The 18,995-nt window shown below is 35.5% G+C and overlaps 1 protein-coding gene across 1 annotated transcript; it reads right to left on the bottom strand.

Moving 5' to 3' along the window:
- Positions 1-12,766: 12,766 nt before the first annotated feature.
- Positions 12,767-15,448, bottom strand: LOC126814407 (uncharacterized). The gene is made up of 2 exons (XM_050539510.2): positions 14,165-15,448; positions 12,767-12,971 (listed from the first exon to the last, which is right to left on the bottom strand). Exons 1-2 carry the CDS (start codon positions 15,356-15,358, stop codon positions 12,963-12,965), a joined length of 1,203 nt encoding a protein of 400 aa, XP_050395467.1. The 5' UTR covers positions 15,359-15,448; the 3' UTR covers positions 12,767-12,962.
- Positions 15,449-18,995: the final 3,547 nt, after the last annotated feature.

The following is an 18,995-nucleotide window of genomic DNA, read 5'->3' on the forward strand; positions in this document are numbered from 1 at the left end:
ACAAACTAATAATTGTTTTCCATATAAATTGTGTCGTGTTTTTTCATTGTGCTCAAGTTGAGAAAGCACCAACCTACTCGAGCGTTTATTCACCATGAATAAAATAATTCCATTACAAGATAAACAGTATAACGGATATCCGTGGTCCACGTTTCAGTTGGCCACAAGCGTCTCCTAAAAGAATCATAATACATTTTACATTATGTAAATCGATATATTATATGTAGATGAAAGTTAAACATTAAACTTACATGACAGCATAATAAACGGTAATGCTCTTATAATTGACCTTTAATTGCTTTAGTAGCATTTCAGTTCACTGCCACTTAAGTGTCACGTTAAAGTAGAAATATTAATAGTCATTTATAACAACCACCAACCCCATGTCATGTCTTTGTTAAAATTTACTACGTTATCTACAACCTGATTGAATCTTCTTTTTTTTTTAAAAAAAAGCGGATTAATGATCAATCATTATTCCGATTTACATCGACGCGTTGTCGCTTTAACAATGTGTATTCCTGCAATTTCTACATGCTTGTAAGAATTGAAAAATATATTGTCTGATCTCCGAGTGACGAATAGAAACTAGGTATTTAACTTCCAGTGAACTATAAGATTGCACGTACTTTTCTGTTAAAGAATAGGGTAGGTTATTTCCAATAAAAATGTGGCAAATTTGGTGTATACATGTATAGAGAGTATCACTAACTGGCAATCTGACGGCTTATTATCTGCCAACTTTTGATCGAATGGGTAGCCATTGTGGGAACATTGTGGGGTACATGCACTCGGCAAACCTCGAGGGTACAAGTACAGAATACTGTGCGATTACATGGCAGGAAAATAAGTTAGCAGAATATAATTCAAGAATTTATTTAGGTTTCGATATGTGTGATAAATGGACAAGTTACGACAAATGAAATGAAATGAAATGTGGTTTAACGTCCTACTGTTCTGCTCCCAACTGGGTTAATAAAGACGGGCCCACGCCATACAGTGTGCACTACGGCCTACTCTTATATTGAATTCCAACTGTCAAGAGATCTTTTACGTGCACTCCAATGTGTACACGGCACCTCGGTTGTTTGTCCCATCCGAACGACTAGACAGCTTGCCTTGTCTGGCCCTCCGTCCTGCATCACTGGCAAGGGGAACCACGCCGGAAAATCTGGATGATCTTTCGCGGCCAATGCAGGGATCGAACACCCGACCTCCAGGCTGGCGAGCCAGCGTCTTACCCACTCAGCCACCGTGACCCCCAAGTTACGACAAATACAATCAGTAAATAGGCTCTCCCTCAAATAAGTATGCTTAAAATACATGACATGAGGTAGTTTTTTCCAGTTAAAAAGTCATGCGAGTGATTTGAAACAAACGTTTAAAAGATAATTAATTAGTTTGAATATGTTTTTAGTCCAAATATGTCACCAAATCACACTGTTTGTACGCACACGAGGAGTCATCTTTAACATAATATATCCACTTTAATAAATCATACTTGTGTTAATGTATATTTACTTATTATATACGCTACATTTCACAAGTATTTGTCGTCAGTGTTTTTTAAATAACCGGTAACTATTCGTTAGAATATGTTAGTGTTTCTGTGAACAGAATTGTATAATAGAAAATGGCCATCTGAGGCTATTTTTAGTTGGTTTGTTGTTGAACAGTATGAACTATGCTCACTAACCAACAACTACACTGTTACTGTTAAACCTTCTTAGCCCGAATGATCACCTACTCATTTGCTAGTTTACTCAGTAAGCAACACTTACAGAGAGCTAAACTTTCAACTCAACTCTTTAATGACTTAAAGGAACTAAACCTTTTAAAAAAAATTACGTGGTAAACGTGGTAAACGTGGAAAAGGTAAATTTACTAAGTCGCGTAATAAAACCCTAGCCGTATCTCTACTTAACGCACAATCATGTCGTAATAAAGTGCTGAATATTGCTGACCTTGTCATTGATGAGGGAATTGATGTGATTTTCTTAACGGAAACATGGTTTCGACCGGATTCAGATAAATCCCTCATTTCAGAAGTAACCCCACCTGGGTTTTCTATTAGCCATGTTGAGAGATTGACCGGAAGAGGTGGTGGTTTAGCAGTTTTGTTTAGAGATAGTTTAAAGTTAGAAACATTACAGAATTATGAGTACAAATCTTTTGAGACATTAAATCTAAAACTAAGTTCCTCCAACACTTGTGTTCATATAATATGTCTTTATCGGCCACCACCGTCTATGAAAAACAAGCATACTGAAAATGAATTTGTTGAAGAGTTATCTTTGCTTCTCTCTAAGAATTCCAAACGGAATGTTGTGCTACTTGGTGACTTTAACATTCACTACGACAACCCAAATTCTCCATTTGTCAAAAAAATCGTCAGAATCTTAAAACTGCACGATCTTCAACAGCATGTTCAACAGCCAACTCATAAAGCAGGCCACATCCTTGATTGGATTGTCACTCGCCAAGATTGCACCTTGATAGAAGACGTCAAAATAAGAGATATACAGATCGCTGATCACTACCTTATATCTTCAAAATGGAATTTTGAAAAGCCCCAACCCGATAAACAGTTAAAGTCTATTCGAAAGATACGATCCATTCAGTTTGACGCTTTCCGCGCTGACCTTGCTTCATCTGACCTAGTTTGTAACCCTCCTCAAGATCCAGATGACCTTGCTGTCCTGTACAACACGACGCTGCTCACTATCCTGGATCAGCATGCTCGAATCGTTACAAAACAGATTATACCTCGACCTGGCATTAACTGGTATAACACCGAGGAACGCGATGCAAAGAAAAGTCGTCGTTTGGCTGAACGGAAATGGAGGTCTACTCATCTTGAGGTACATCGGCAATTATATAACGATGAAAGAGCCAGAGTATCTAAAACTATCAGAGAGGCCAAGTCACGCTACTGTCTTGAAAAACTGACTGAAGATGCCAACTCTCTTGATAAGTGTCATTCCTTCATGAAATCATTGCTTGGTACCAAACCTCAGCCACATTCAGATGATCGCGAGAAATTGGCAAACTCTTTCTCTGACTTTTTTGCCTCAAAGATTGACAAAATTAGAAAAGAGTTTACTGATCATGGAGTCCTTAGTGATACAAATACGTGTATACCCGTGAACTTGACTGGTGTCGTGCCACTCAACGAGTTTGAGAGTTTTAGTCAGGATGACATTTTAAAGATCATCAAATCCGCCAACAAAACGACATGTCCACTTGATCCAATACCTTCCAAGCTACTCATTCAACTGCTAGACATTCTACTTCCTGTTATTACTCTATTAGTCAACTTAAGTTTAAGTACTGGATGTTTCCCATCGGTGTTCAAACAGGCGGTGGTGAGACCACTAATCAAAAAGGAGTCTCTTGATCCCAATATTCTCAAAAACTATAGACCTGTGTCTAACTTGTCATTCCTTTCCAAAATTGTGGAAAGAGCTGTAAATCTCCGTCTTCAATCCCATATCTCGAAATATGAGTTGTTGGATAAGTTTCAGTCTGCTTACAGACCCCACCATGGCACTGAGACCACTGTGTTGAGGGTCCTCAACGACCTACAGTGTGCAGTGGATACAGGGAACGTAGCATCTTTGACTCTTTTGGATTTATCTGCAGCGTTCGACACTGTGGACCATCAGATTCTATACAATAGACTTAAAAACCAGTTTTGGATTTCCGGTACACCGCTTTTATGGATCACATCATATCTTAGTAATAGACATCAAACAGTTCTACTTGGTGAGGCTACATCTCTACCGTTTAAACTTGACTGTGGCGTACCGCAAGGCAGTGTTTTAGGACCCATTTTCTTTGTTCTTTATACAACCGCTTTAGGGTCTGTGATCGATGGCTATGATCAGAGGCACTACTCTTACGCCGATGATACTCAACTCATTGGTGTGTCTAGGCCTATGCTAATCAGAAATGCCTTACAAAAAACTACTGACTGTTCGCTGGCAGTTAAACAGTGGATGAAAGCGAACAAACTAAAATTGAACGACGATAAAACAGAGGCTCTTTTAGTAGGTTCATCACAACAACTCAAGTTACTACCTGATCTTAAAATCACCATTGGTAATTCAGAAATAAATTTCTCCAAAAATGTTCGAAACTTTAGAGTGATATTTGATCCTTCTCTGACAATGGACGCTCAGGTTGATATGGTATGCCGTACATGCTACTATCATCTACGCTGTATATGCAACATCAGAAACTATCTCACTGCTGACGCTTGTAAACTACTTGTGAGATCACTTATTTTATCAAGGATTGATTATTGTAATAGTTTACTCTATGGAATCCCACAAGCATTTCTAGCCAAGATCCAAAAGGTTCTTAATACTGCAGCCCGAATAGTAACAAGGACACATAAGTTTGATCACATCCAGAATGTGCTGGCTTCTTTACATTGGTTACCTGCTGAGGCGCGAGTCAAATACAAAATACTAACATTAGTGTATAAATGTCGCAATAATGCAGCTCCTCAAGACTTATCTGAACTCTTATATGACTACAACCCTATTAGATCACTTCGCTCTCAAAATAAACAGTCACTAGTTGTTCCAAGATATAATTTGAAGTCATATGGGTATAGGTCTTTCAGTTCAGCTGGTCCTAGATTATGGAACGAACTTCCACAACAGATCAAGAATCAACAAACTTTTAATCAATTTAAATCCGCACTAAAGACTTTCCTGTTTCAACAGTTTTACCAGTAGAGCCATTACAAAAAGCGTTTTGAGCATGTGTCAACATGGAGAAGACGCTATATAAAACTTCATTATTATTATTATTATTTATTTGTGTAGTTATTAGATTTTTACCTTTTTTGAACAGTATTCAATTGTCTGATTCTTAGTCCACTCTGATATGTACTCAAATTAATTACTGCACATTTAATTAAACCAAAATATCAACGATATCATTGATTCCATTTATCCATGTCCTTTTTCAATTATTTCAGGCACAGAATTATTGTAATATTAAATAAAAATATATTTTCTTTTAATAGCTAATTTATTCCCGAAGAATGTAATTGTTCTATTCAATTCTTCATTAATTAATGTTTCGGGGACATGGCTCTTAATAATACCGTAGTGTGATCACAAATAATTCTAACGATAATTGACTAGAATTACTCCCATATTTAAAAAATTGTTTTGGGCTTTCTTGTTTTGGGGATCGACTAATATGTCTCCTGGATGTGATCTGCATACTCTGTATAAGAATCGTTGATCACGGCTCATCCGTTTCTTTCTGCCAATTAAAGACCCGGCTACAGGTAGATCAAGGGTTCAATGTCCGGAATGTTCTTTAGTGTCAACTGTCACAATCTCATATATTGTGGAATAATATGCACCATGGCACGGGCACATGGAGATAGGATCACCCTTTTAATTTATTTGTCATTACTTAATTTAATATTTAAAAAAATATATTTATTATTTTTTTTAATTTTTCCTTTTAACTTTTTGTTTCTAATTGGTACTTAAATTATGCCTTACTTGCTATCAAAACTAATGCCGTCTGATGTATAGTATGGAATTCAATATCAAACGAAACCAAAAGCGCAAATTCTATTAAAGGTTTTAAAAAGTATCTCAAAACCGAACTTTTTAATAACATATACCACTGATTGAATACGGCTCCAGTCCAGCTGTGTTTGTGTCTGACTTTTACCATGTGTACTAAATTATGTTCTCCGTTTTTTGTTTATGTCTTTTTTGTGGTTTAATGTGCTGTGATTGTTGTAATTTTATATTAGTTGTACGTATGTACTTCGCCGAGTTGAATTGTTGGCGCTATATAAATCAGTTATTATTATTATTATCAAAAAGAAAGGTAAAACGCTATTTTATTGACATTTTGTTTCTTCGTGGAGTACTTACCTTTCACAGTTTCCCTCGAAATAGTATACAAAATTATTTTAACTGGATACAGTTATAGCTAGATAAACTGAGAGATTGTTGTTCAAAACAAATAATAAGTACGTCTAGTTCTAGAAACATCTCAACAACTTTCATTCTTTGCTCTTTTATACATCAATTCACATGTTAATTGTTTGCATGTCAGTACGCATATACATAAATCACACAGTTTTTACATTCTTAGAATAATAGTTACCATAGCAATGGTACATGGAACAAAAATACAACAAAATGTTTCAAATTATGAGAAACGTATTTTTTTTATTTTTTTGACATTTTTCTTACTTATACGGATATACTTTTCTTGGACATATAATATCACTTTATAGAAGTAATGAAAGTCAGAAATTGAACTCAATGTCAATAGATCAGTTATGTAGATCAGTTAGTAATTAAACTGGAAATATACAGGTCACAATTTTATGGAAGGCAATTCCTGTTATCACTGAACGACATTTCGCTTGCTTGATAAAGACTTGATAATGAAATGAAATGAAATGGGGTTTAACGTCCTACTGTTCGGCTCCGAACTGGGCTAAGTAAGGCATATGCCATACAGTGTGCTATGAATGGGAACCACGCCTTAAAGTCTGGATGAACTTTCTCGGCCAATGCAGGGATCAAACACCCGACCTCCAGGCTAGCGAGCCAGCGTCTTACCCACCTAGCCATCTTGATCCACCTGATAACGACTTCGGACGCCTACTCAGTAGTAATCGTTGCTCAGTTATTGTATTCCATAGTATTTTAACATGTATAACTAAATGAAGAGATCCAGGGAAAAACTAACTAAGTCACTTTTTCAACGACCCCAGTTAATGGCGCCATCTGGTAGCAATTTGTATAAGCTTTCTGTGGAACAATCAGTTTCAGGTAAAAACGATCGGAGTCGCATCAAACCAAGGCCCTTCTGAAATGGCCTCCCGGACAAAATACAAGTCCATCGTATTTATTTGACCTTAATTTGGCTGAAAAGTGGAAATCAGTTGTTTTACTGATAATTATGATTCGTACTAAGCAACATTTTGAAGTTGTAATTAAACCCACTCGTTGTTCTGTTCGCGTCAAGCATTCTCGTCCAAAAGTTTGTTTAGCCTATTATGCGAAAAGACAAAAATGTGACTTAGATCGTTCTTCCCCTGGACTCTTCAAGTGATATTTTATAAAAACACATATCAATCTGTATAATTAACATGATAATAATTAATTAGCTGTACATCAAAATGAAGAAGTAAAACTGGATGAAAATATTTTTACCGTATATTTATTTTGTTATTTGTGCTTTTTCCTATCGTAAACATAGACTTACTTCTAATTCATCTACATTAAACTATACAAATTTAAACTACGTATTTTTATTTTTAGACCAGGATCTGGGCCGCTAGTCTGTATCATCCAGAAAATATTCTACGAATATTAGTCTGGATGCGTTGTCAACATTTGAAAAAAATAGGTCATTGGCTACATTATCATAAACAAAGTCTAAGGGAGGTAACTAGTCCTAAAACACGATGTTGACGCTTATGAAATTAATTCGAGAATGCCATTTCAAAAAATCGATTTGATTGCATTCTAGCTCAATATCCAACACTCTTATTTTTTTATTGTAAAATGTCTCTCTTCATGGGACATATCTATGATTTTTTTTAAAAAATTAATTCTAGTTCGTCGTCACGATTCATGTTTGTTTATATTAATGCATGAATTGTGGGGATTTATTGAGGGAAAGGGTGTAACTCTTACTCGACCAGAAGATACTGGATAATCAACCAGAAGATACTGGATAATCAACCACATTAAAAACCAAACTCCCGGTTACGCATGGGCAATGGACTTTTCGACAAATATAGGCAACGGTCCCGGACCCTCCGTACGTTGAAGACTGGGTGACCGAAACTACTGGACCGCAAGCACTATTCACCTTGGTCGTATAAAGCTCCACAATCTCGACCTGAAACGTGTAATGATTGTTCCTTGGACAATTGCACATCGGCGTCAATATGATGTCACAATTCCAAGAATTCGACGATAACGTCATATTTGGTTCCTGGTCCGTAATACGCTCGTATTTGATTATAATAGGGATCTGTCGCATCGTTATGAAAACGAATACGTCATCGATTCGTGCGTACTTGTGACTTCAACCCGTACAGGATTGTTCGGCCAGTGAAAAACGTTACGCGTTTGGAGCTGGATTCACGTAGTTATGTAAACGAAAATGTTTCTTGCCTCATATATTGAATTTTCCACAATTTTTCGATGCCTTGTGTATATTGTTGATTGTGTACAGTGTGTAGAATGTGCTAAAATGCAATATTCTTGCACATCTGCCAAAAATCCATTGAAAACTTTGCCTGCCCAAAGAAGTTCATGGGGTGAAATTAACGCCATCTAGCTCTTATCGTACGTCGAATTGCGAAACCGCGTGTAAATGTTGCCAACATATGATTATTAATACTTAATTCGCTTTTTCTAATACTAATTATACGTTTAGATTTAATCATAATATGAATTTTACAAAAAATTTATTTAATGTTCTTGTTTGCAATAACTGTATGAAGAATTACATAGGGGAGTGTGGGACTGCATTACGCGCACGCATCCGAGTTCATAGGCAACAAATTAATTTACAAATTAATCCTGTTTTGAAAGTCTCTAAACATTTAAATACTTGTGCTAAGGACTTAAATATTAAATTTAGTATTTTTCGTTTTTATAAAGTCAATTTGACAATACTATCAAGAGGCGGAATATGGAAGCTTACTTTATTGACCGGTTCAAACCAGATTTAAATGCTTGATTTGCACCCTTCCCACCCTATTATTATTCTAATAATCTTTAAATATAATCTTAATATATGTTTTTACACCTTTTACTTCAACACTATTTAAGGGGATTTTAAAACCCTGTATACCTTTATTAGAGAATAAGATGGATATACATAAATGTACAGCCTAATTACCTAATTGATCTATTGACATTTAATTAATCGCTTTACTTCTGTATGGTTCTATTGTCAAATTATACCAGGAAGATTATGTAAATTAATGAAAGGTTAAGTTTTATTATAGCCAGATTACATAATTGGTCTATGAACTTTTATTTCATCTCATTGTTCCTATATTGGCCATTGTCAAACTATACCAGGAAGACTATGTAGATTTATGTCATGTTATGTATTATATACTTTTAAACCTTTTGTTGTACGTTATCTAATATTATTTATAATCCATTGTCATGGAAATCTATTATTCTAAGAATGTATATATGTATCGTATTTGTAATATTTTGTATACATTATTAATATCTGAAGACGCCCATATATATATATATATATATATATATATATATACTAAATGAGGAGTGCGCTTTAAATCATTCCACTATATAAATTGAAAACAAAAATCTTTCGAGGCGAAAGAAAATAGATTCATCAAAATGTTTTCGTAAAAGTTAAATGCAAAAACTTAAATTTTAATTAGTTTCAACCTAATTTCCTTTATTTGCAAAAACAAATACTTTCCTTTATTTTCAAAAAATAATAATTTCCTTTATTTGCAATTTTTATTATTATTTCCCTTATTTACCTTTCGGGGTGTAACCATGTGTAACACTACCGATAACAGAAGATCAGCATAATTGAAAAGACCTTTATTAAGAACATGAAATAGACATAATTCGGGAGGATATTTCAAGTTTGACTTACTGTCAGTAAACGCCTGCTTATATAGCGTTCAACAATTAGGGAAGATGGACAAGAGTGATCACCATATATGGTATTGTTTATTTATCAAATTATGATGTCTGTAATTACACTGCATATTTCCTTTGATGCCATTGTCAAGTCATAGTATGACACACTGATTACTGCTACATTCTTTTTGAAGTTCTGCCGAGTGTTATCAACAGATCATGTGTAGCTTGTAAAGGACATATTGAATTAATTAGATATTTAATAAGTTCGTAGGCAGACCGTGCAATAACAGAAGTTTATACAGAGGTGAAACGTCAATATCATATATTATCAAAACTAGCAGAGTTCATTAAGTTCTATCTACCTAAATGATCGTTCAATTTGATGAGAGGTAAAGATCACTTTGTCACACATGACGACATGTGTTGTTTACGATATAGTCCTTAAGATGATGTAAGCCCAAGAGCGCTAGACATTCTCTAATAACTAATTTTACATCATTAATGTTTTTTTCTATCTAAAGAACATTATTTCAATAATCGCCATTTGTTTTGGTTAGTGGTCTGTTTTTTGTGTATCTAAAAAATTCCTGTGAGATAATTGCAAAAGGAAATTTACACTAGACTGAACTCTAAATTCATTAAATATCCCACAGTCACAAGTAGATATTACATTGAAATTATAATCAATAAAAAAATAATCCATTAAGCTACATCATTAAAGACAACTAAGAAGTAAATAGCCCCTGTGGATAGAATGGTACAGGCTAGTAGGTTTTAAAAGACAAGTGTTTAATTTCCCCAACCCCGCGGGTTTACTTTCCAGTCAGTCTAAAAACGAATTCACAACAGGAATTACATTAATAACAGATTATGCCATCTAGGGAACTTGTGGGGGTCTACCGAGGACAATTTATCTGGTATTGGTCATTTTGTATATACTCTGCCGGATTCATTAGTATATTTAAACTTACTTTTAAGTGGTAAGTTTAACATATGCAGCCTCTCATGTACTCTCTGTTCATTTCGATTTGGGTTATTCATATGGTAATCCCAATGTTTGTTTGTTTCTGTGCCCTTCTTTGGGGCTGTAGGGAACACACACAGTGGAGAGGGGTGCTGCCGACATCCATATCTCAGATGTGACATTTGATTATGGTAAGTTACATAATAAATGTTCCTGTACTCGGATAATGATACGTAGTTCGATTAACTAAAATGTTTTGGGCTGTTTATCTGGCATTGTTTTCTCACTAGGTGTAGGACATATGATCTGGGATGGAGAAGCATCTAGCTGTTCGATTTTTACGATAAACCGCGGTCCCGTGTACACGACATTCACCTTAAAGACCGTAGACAATTGGAATTCGAGATTAGCAATATTTCCCTATAGCACACTGTATGGCGTATATCTGTCCATTATTCCGGTTGATGCAGAAAAGTAGAACGTTCGATCCCGTTTCAATTCCCCGGTCACAGCACACGGAGGCGTGGATCCCGTCATGATAGATTCACAGGCTGCATGTATCTTCGGGGCAGGGTAACGGTCATTGATCTTACATCGGCCACCCCGTATGGGGATGCTGGTATCTGCTTTCTTTTTGTATGCTGAGATTGGGTTTGCTTTTGGTTTGGACAGTTTCGTTTCAGGTTTCATTGCTAACAGATTACTTATCTTCCAAACCTTGTTTTCTCATCCCTATCTTTCACTGTCGGATAGTTTTTATCATATCAGTTTTTATCGCCACTGAGAACCACTCACTTATTTCCCGCGACGAACCCTCAACATGTGACAACTCTTTAAAAAAAAACTCAGGAATTTAGCATCAATGGGTCTATGGCTTCCTGAAGAAAATCTTGAAAAATAACGAGGTGCACCAGACATCCTATTAATGCTACATGGCTTCAATTACAAACATTTTAGAGTTTTCAACAGACTGAAAGTTATATACTCAGTTGTAGTAATATACGATAAATGCATAAAGGTATCCTGGGCGGTTTGTGAGATATAATCTGGAATAATACTTGCACACCAAAAGCTAAATCGAGTTCTTTGCGATTGAAAATTAAATATAAAAATAGTTTACCTTTTAATAAGAAGTTACTTTTAATAAAAAGAAAATGAACTGTTCTTTGAAAATAAAAAAGAAGTTCCCTTTCGACTGACCAAATTCATGTAAAGCGATATCTCCTAAGGAATTTATGGAATTTATAACACAAGCGATATCTACGGCACAGAATTATTGTAATATTAAATAGATGTCTTCTTTTCTTTTAATAGCTAATTTATTCCCAAAGAATGTATTTGTTCTATCCAATTCTTCATTAAATGTTTCGGCGTCATGGCTGTGTTATCAGAAATTGTTTCTAACGATAATTAACTAAAATTGCTCCCATAAACTTCATAAGTGTCTGGAATCATTTTAAAAAATGTTTTGGACTCTCTTGTTTCGGGGATCGACTAATATGTCTCCTGGTTGTGATCTGCATACTCTGTATAAGAATCGTTGAACCACGGCTCACCCGTTTGTCTTCCTCCCTATTAAAGACCTGGGTTCAATGACTGGTATGTTCTTTAGTGTCAACTGTCACAATCTCATATATTGTGGAATAACATACACTATGGCACTGGCACATGGAGATAGGATCGCCCTTTTAATTTATTGTGTCATTACTTGATTTATTTTAAAAAGATATTTTTTTTTTTTTTTTGCTTCTCGCTGTTTCTAATTGGTACTTAATTATTCTTTACCTGCTATTGCTATGAAAACTAATGGCATCTGATTCATAATATGGAATTCAATATCAAACGAAACCAAAGGCGCAAATTCTATTAAAGGTTTTAAAAAGTATCTCAAAACCGAACTTTATAATCAGATATACAACTGATTGAATACAGTTCTAGCTGTGTTTGTGTCAGACTTTTATCATGTGTACAAAATAATGTTCTCTGTTTTGTGTTTATGTCTTTTTTATGGTTTAATATGTTGTGATTGTTGTAATTTTATACGGCAATACTATATACCGGAAAACACCACTAAATACCGAAAAACACACTAAATACCGGAAAACACCCTAAATATGTCACAAAGAGCCTGGTCCTCTGTTTGCGGGTTAGGTTTAAGAATTTGGGGGGAGAGGTTAAGTCTCCACATAAGCACTGACCTAGGATGATGAAAAATTAGTTCGTGATATTTCCTAGTTTTATTAAAATACATACAATACATTAGATTTATATACAAAGGCGATTTCACTGTTTATTGGTGTTGGTGGCGCTGATGGTCTTCCTTGGGTGGTGCTTCTGGTATTCTGGTATTATTGTTTCTGAAGAGAAAAGAAAAGAAATTTGAGGCTCTCGGGAGAGAGCCACATTAGTGTGTTTCCTACAACGGATTGGATTTTCTAAAAAAAAAAAAAAAAAAAAAAATCGTGTTTGTTCCACATCACCGGGTTACGGCTATGGATTCTTATATCTAATTGATTTTAATTACTAACGGTTAGGCATAGGATTTGATATATGGTTTGTTTTGGGTCAGGGTGGAGACTGGTCTTATTTAATCTAATTTACTGTGCACTAGGATGTCGTTCAGATTTTTATTTTTAGAATATGCAATTATAAGTTTCTGTGTGAATATTTTCGGGTGATTTTCTTGGAGATCAGTATAGTGTTTTCTGATGATTTTGGACGCACTTGCTGCTGTTGCGCTAAATGGAACTACAAAAGGAGCTATTGCGCTAGCCGTATGAATATTCAAACCTAGGGGGGCTGTTGTTTTCAATTTGTCAATCCAGAATTTTTCTCTTGTTAGCCTAAACGTTTTAATTTCTTCTGAAGTTTCAAAGTCGCTCTTGGTCTTTTCTATTGGCGTGACAATGAGATCTGAAATGTCATGATTTGGTTGGTTGAAATGAATTGAGACAGGTTTGTCTTTTTTGGTGACTATGTCAGACCGGTGACCGTTAATTCTTTCCCTAAGTGCATTTTGAGTCTCACCTACGTATTGCTTGTCACATTTTCTGCATGAGATTAGATAAATTATGTTTGAACTACTGCATGAAAGTTAGTCTAATATTGGGAATTTTGTGCCAGATGTTTTGTTATGGAAATGGTCGGATATGTTTAAGATTTTGCATGTTTGACATCTTGGATGGCCACAAATTTTGGTTTTATGTGCTGATTGTATATTATTTGTTTCTTTGGCGGCAAGCTCAGCTAGAGTGTTGTTTTTTATACGTCGTAGATAGCGTTTGGAGTATCCCCTTTCCCGTAGTTTGCTAAATACCAATGTACATGCTGACTCAAAGTCGGTCTTCTGAGTACATATCCTATGAAAACGGAGAATCTGAGATTTTATGATGCCAGAGAATGTATGTTTTGGGTGAAAGGAGCTTTTGAACAATAATTGATGTGTGTCGGTTTCTTTGAAAAATACTTTAGTTTCCAATTGGCCTGTGATTTTGGTGTTGTTACTTTTAAAAACGGTAGTATCAAGGAAATCTATGCTGTTATGGCTTACATTTGCGGTTAATTTGACAGATGGATGATGATTGTTCAGGATGTTGAAAAACGTCCAAAATTCGTCTAGTGTGTAGGTCCAGACTATGAAAACGTCATCTAAAAACCGCCCATAGAAATCTGGTTTTAATGGACAGAGTGGCAGAACTTCCCTTTCCCACTCCGCCATGAAGAGATTTGCATAACTCGGGGCAAATCGTTTTCCCATCGCAGTTCCGGAAGACTGAAGGTATACTTGGTCGTTAAAAGCGAAGTCATTCCTCCTCAGACAAATGTTGAGTAGTTTGAGGATTTCTTCGTCCGGCCTGGATGCTTGCGGGTTCCTAAGAAATGCTTTCCTAACTGCTTCAATACCTATGTTATTATCAATGTTCGTGTACATGCTTTGTACGTCGATGGATATTAAAACGGTGTGTTCGGGGACTCTTAACTGTTTGATTTTCTGAATGAAATCGTTAGTGTCTTTAAGGTAGGATGGGTGTTGGCATGCTAGGGGTAATAAGAAATGGTCTATATATTGTGATACGTTGTATGATTCGCTGCCACAGTCTGATATTATTGGGCGTCCCTTGGGTATTTTATTAGGTATAAACCATTCTGTTTCTGGATTTTTATGTATTTTTGGTAGTGTATAGAGATGTCTTTGTCGGCAGTCAGATTTAGCAGATAGATAATCATATTGTTTTGCTGTTATGTATTCCTTATCCTGCAATTCATATAAGATGTTGTTTATTAAATTTGCGGTGTCCTTAAAGATTGGTTGGTCTAATTTAGTGTAATGTATAGGATTACTTAATTGTTTTTCTGCCTCTGAGATATAGTCTGCACGATTCATTATGACACAACACGAGCCTTTGTCGCTTTTCTTAATTATTATGTTTTTGTCCTTTTTAAGGGTGTTTAATGCCGTTTTAGTTGCTCGGTTGAGATTTGGTTTTTGTGACTGTGGTTGAATGGATGATATTTCTATATTCATTTCGTCGAAAGTTTTTAGGATGGCTGGTGATAATGACTTTTTAGGTGGTTTCCATGTGGATTTTACTGTGAATAATTTTTTACCTCTGCCGGGTTTGTTCCTAAAAAAATAAGTCAACGAAAGTGTTCTTTGGAAGCGATCGGTTGCCTGGGTGATGGGGTCTATGGATGTTATTGTGGGGGTTGGGATGAATTTAAGGCCTTTATCAAGAATGTTCATTTCTAGGGGGTTGAGAAGTCTGTCGCTCAAATTGACAACTGTCTGTCCTAAAGACGGCTTCTCATTCCTTTTCCCTAATCCTAGTTTAAATTCCTCATTTATATTTAGTGTTTTCCGGTATTCAGAATAACATGGTGTTTTCCGGTGTTTTCCAGAATATAGTATAGCCCATTTTATATTAGTTGTACTTATGTAAAGCGCCCGAGAGCAGCTTGCTGAGTTGAATTGTTGGCGCTATATCAATCAATTTATTGTCCCCCGCCTTTCGAAGAAAGCAGGGGACTATTAAAATGGGTTCGTCCGTCCGTCTGTCTGTCCGTCTGTCTGTCCGTCACACTTTTTGGGACACAATAACTCTCTTCCTAATTGAGCTAGAATGTTCAAACTTGGTGTATGTGTTTATTAGGTCAATGCCTTGATGGAGTTCGAAGATGAGCATTTTCCGCTTAGGGTAAGCAGAGATAAGCAATTTGATTGGTTGATGCTTTGGGACACGATAACTCTCTTCCTAATTGGGCTAGAATGTTCAAACTTGGTGTATGTGTTGATTAGGTCAATGCCTTGATGGAGTTCGAAGATGAGCATTTTCCGCTTAGGGTAAGCAGAGATAAGCAATTTGATTGGTTGATGCTTTGGGACACGATAACTTTTAATTGAGCTAGAATGTTCAAACTTGGTGTATGTGTTTATTAGGTCAATGCCTTGATGGAGTTCGAAGAGGAGCATTTTCCGCTTAGGGTAAGCAGAGATAAGCAATTTGATTGGTTGATACTTTGGGGCACGATAACTCTCTTCCTAATTGAGCTAGAATGTTCAAACTTGGTGTATGTGTTGATTAGGTCAATGCCTTGATGGAGTTCGAAGATGAGCATTTTCCGCTTAGGGTAAGCAGAGATAAGCAATTTGATTGGTTGATGCTTTGGGACACGATAACTTTAGTTCTAATTAAGTGAGATTGATGAAACTTGGTGTATAGTTTCATTACAGTAATACCTTGACTAAGTTTGATAATGAGCATTTTCTGCTCAGGGTATGCAGAGCGATACGCAATTTGATTGGTCGAGACTTTGGAAAACAATAACTCTCCTACTTTGATTGTCCCCCGCCTTTCGAAGAAAACAGGGAACTATTAAAATGGGTTCGTCCGTCTGTCTGTTTGTCTGTCTGTCCGTTCCGCTTATGGTAAGCAGAGCTAAACAATTTGATTGGTTGATCTTCGAATTGAGTAAATGTTCATGCTTATTGTCCCCCGCCTTTCGAAGAAAGCAGGGAACTATTAAAATGGGTTCGTCCGTCTGTCTGTTTGTCTGTCCGTTCCGCTTAGGGTAAGCAGAGATAAACAATTTGATTGGTTGATGCTTTGGGACACTATAACTTTAGTTCTAATTAAGTAGATAAACAATTTGATTGGTTGATGCTTTGGGACACGATAACTTTAGTTCTAATTAAGTGAGAGTGATGAAACTTGGTGTATAGTTTCATTACAGTAATACCTTGACTAAGATCGATAATGAGCATTTTCTGCTCAGATTAAGCAGAGCGATAAGCAATTTGATTTGCTGAGACTTTGGAACACAATAACTCTCCTTCGAATTGAGTTAAAATGTTCAAAATTGGTGTGTATGCTTATTGTCCCCCGCCTTTTGAAGAAAGCAGGGGACTATTAAAATGGGTTCGTCCGTCGTCTGTTTGTCTGTCTGTCCGTCCGTCACACTCCTTCGAATTGAGTTAAAATGTTCAAAATTGGTTATCATCACCCAGTTGTGCAAACGAAACGTCTTTATACAAACTTTTCCTTTTTATAAGCTCGTTTATATAGTTTATGCTTTAGTTCTTGAAGAAGCTTTCCAATGTATTACCCCTGTAATTCCTCCTCTTTTATCTGTACAATATTTTCGAAAAAAATGAAACGAAATCCACTTATGTATACATTTAGGTTACATTATAGCCTACATGTCCCGACTCAACTTGCCACATTACATGTCATAATATTATAACCAGGTATTGATAAAAGCATCAATTGAGCAATTCCAATACAATCCAATACAATGAATATAGGCAAGGTAAATAAACAAATAAATGGAAAAAACAAATTGAAAAAGAAACTATTATAAATTAATTAAATATGTAGTATGCAATAATGAATTGACATTTAATGACAGAAAGAAAACAGTGAACTTTGCACAACTTGCAGCAAGATGGAAAATAGACCCGTTGATGCAACCAAACTCTAGATCTGTAGGCATAGAGCATGTTTTCCCCTTAATATGCTATAATTATTCCATCAAAAACATTGTATGCTTAGACTATAAGTAAAGATATACTGTTTGATTGTTCAATACTTTGTAAAAGATAATTTGTGATAAATTTATATGTGTCCTCTAATTATTTTCCTATTTCGGCGGGGGACATCAGCCTCACTGTTGGCTTGTTATTATTATTATTATTATAATTATTATAAAAGAAATGAAATGAAATGGGGTTTAACGTTATTATAAAAGAGAAAAGTAAGACGCTATTCTATTGACCTATTGACATTTGTTTCTTCGTGAAGTACTCACCTCTCTCAGTTTCCTTCAAAATCGTAAAACAAAATGTTTAAACTGGATACAGTCATATCTGAATAAACTCAGATGAGAGATTGTAGTTCAAAACAAAAAAAAACAATAAGTAGGGTTTAACGCCCTACTGTAAAAATAAGTACGTCTAGTTAGAGAAACATCTCAACAAGTTTCTCGCTTTGCTCTTTTATACATCAATTCACAAGTTAATTGCTTGCATGGCAGTATGCATATACATAAATATACATGAGCCATACAGTTTTTACATTCCTAGAATAAAAGGTTACCATGGCAATGGCGCATAAACAATATGGGACAATAATACAACAAAATGTATTAAATTATGAGAAACATATTTTTTTGACATTTTTCTTACTTATATGGATATACTTTTCTTGGACATATAATACCAATTTATAGAAGTAATAAAAGTTAGTATTTAAACTCAATGTCAATAGATCCGTTATGTAAATTGGCTATAAAAATATCAATACGCAAATATAATGGAAAATTGTTTCAATGGCATTTAGTAATTGAACTGACAATATACACGTCACAATTTTGTGGAGTTCAATTCCTGTTATCACTGCACGACGTTTCGGTTGCTTGATAAAGACTTCTGACGTCTAGTCCGTAGTAATCGTTACTCAGTTGTATTCCATATTATTGTTACCTGTATAACTAAATGATATTTTATAAAACTTTCATATCAAAGTGTTTAATTAACATGACAATAATTAATTTCAGGCGATACGTTTCAAGTCAGTAGCTTGAAGCGTATATATGGTATTAGTGTCAGTGGCCTGTGGCACGAAGTAACAGTATATTGTCGCATACATAATATATTATGTCAACGCTTGGGCGATATAATATATTATGTCAACGCTTGGAACTAGGATGGAGGTGACTAGGCATGAACTTGCAACGATAGATTTAATTGGCGCTTTGATAACCAATGAATGCTTTGGAGACATATTTTGGCGGTATTTTCCATCATGGAATCGGTAAGTTTCGATTGTTTTTTTCTTTTCTGTTTTTTCTCTCTTTTCTGTGTCCTAACCCTAACCCTAACCCTA

Source organism: Patella vulgata, chromosome 3, assembly GCF_932274485.2.
Source record: "Patella vulgata chromosome 3, xgPatVulg1.2, whole genome shotgun sequence".
NCBI lineage: Eukaryota > Metazoa > Mollusca > Gastropoda > Patellidae > Patella > Patella vulgata.

Excerpts from the sequence above, each read along its gene's own strand:
- LOC126814407 (XM_050539510.2), bottom strand. The coding sequence starts at position 15,358 with ATGAACATTCTTGATAAAGGCCTTAAATTCATCCCAACCCCCACAATA.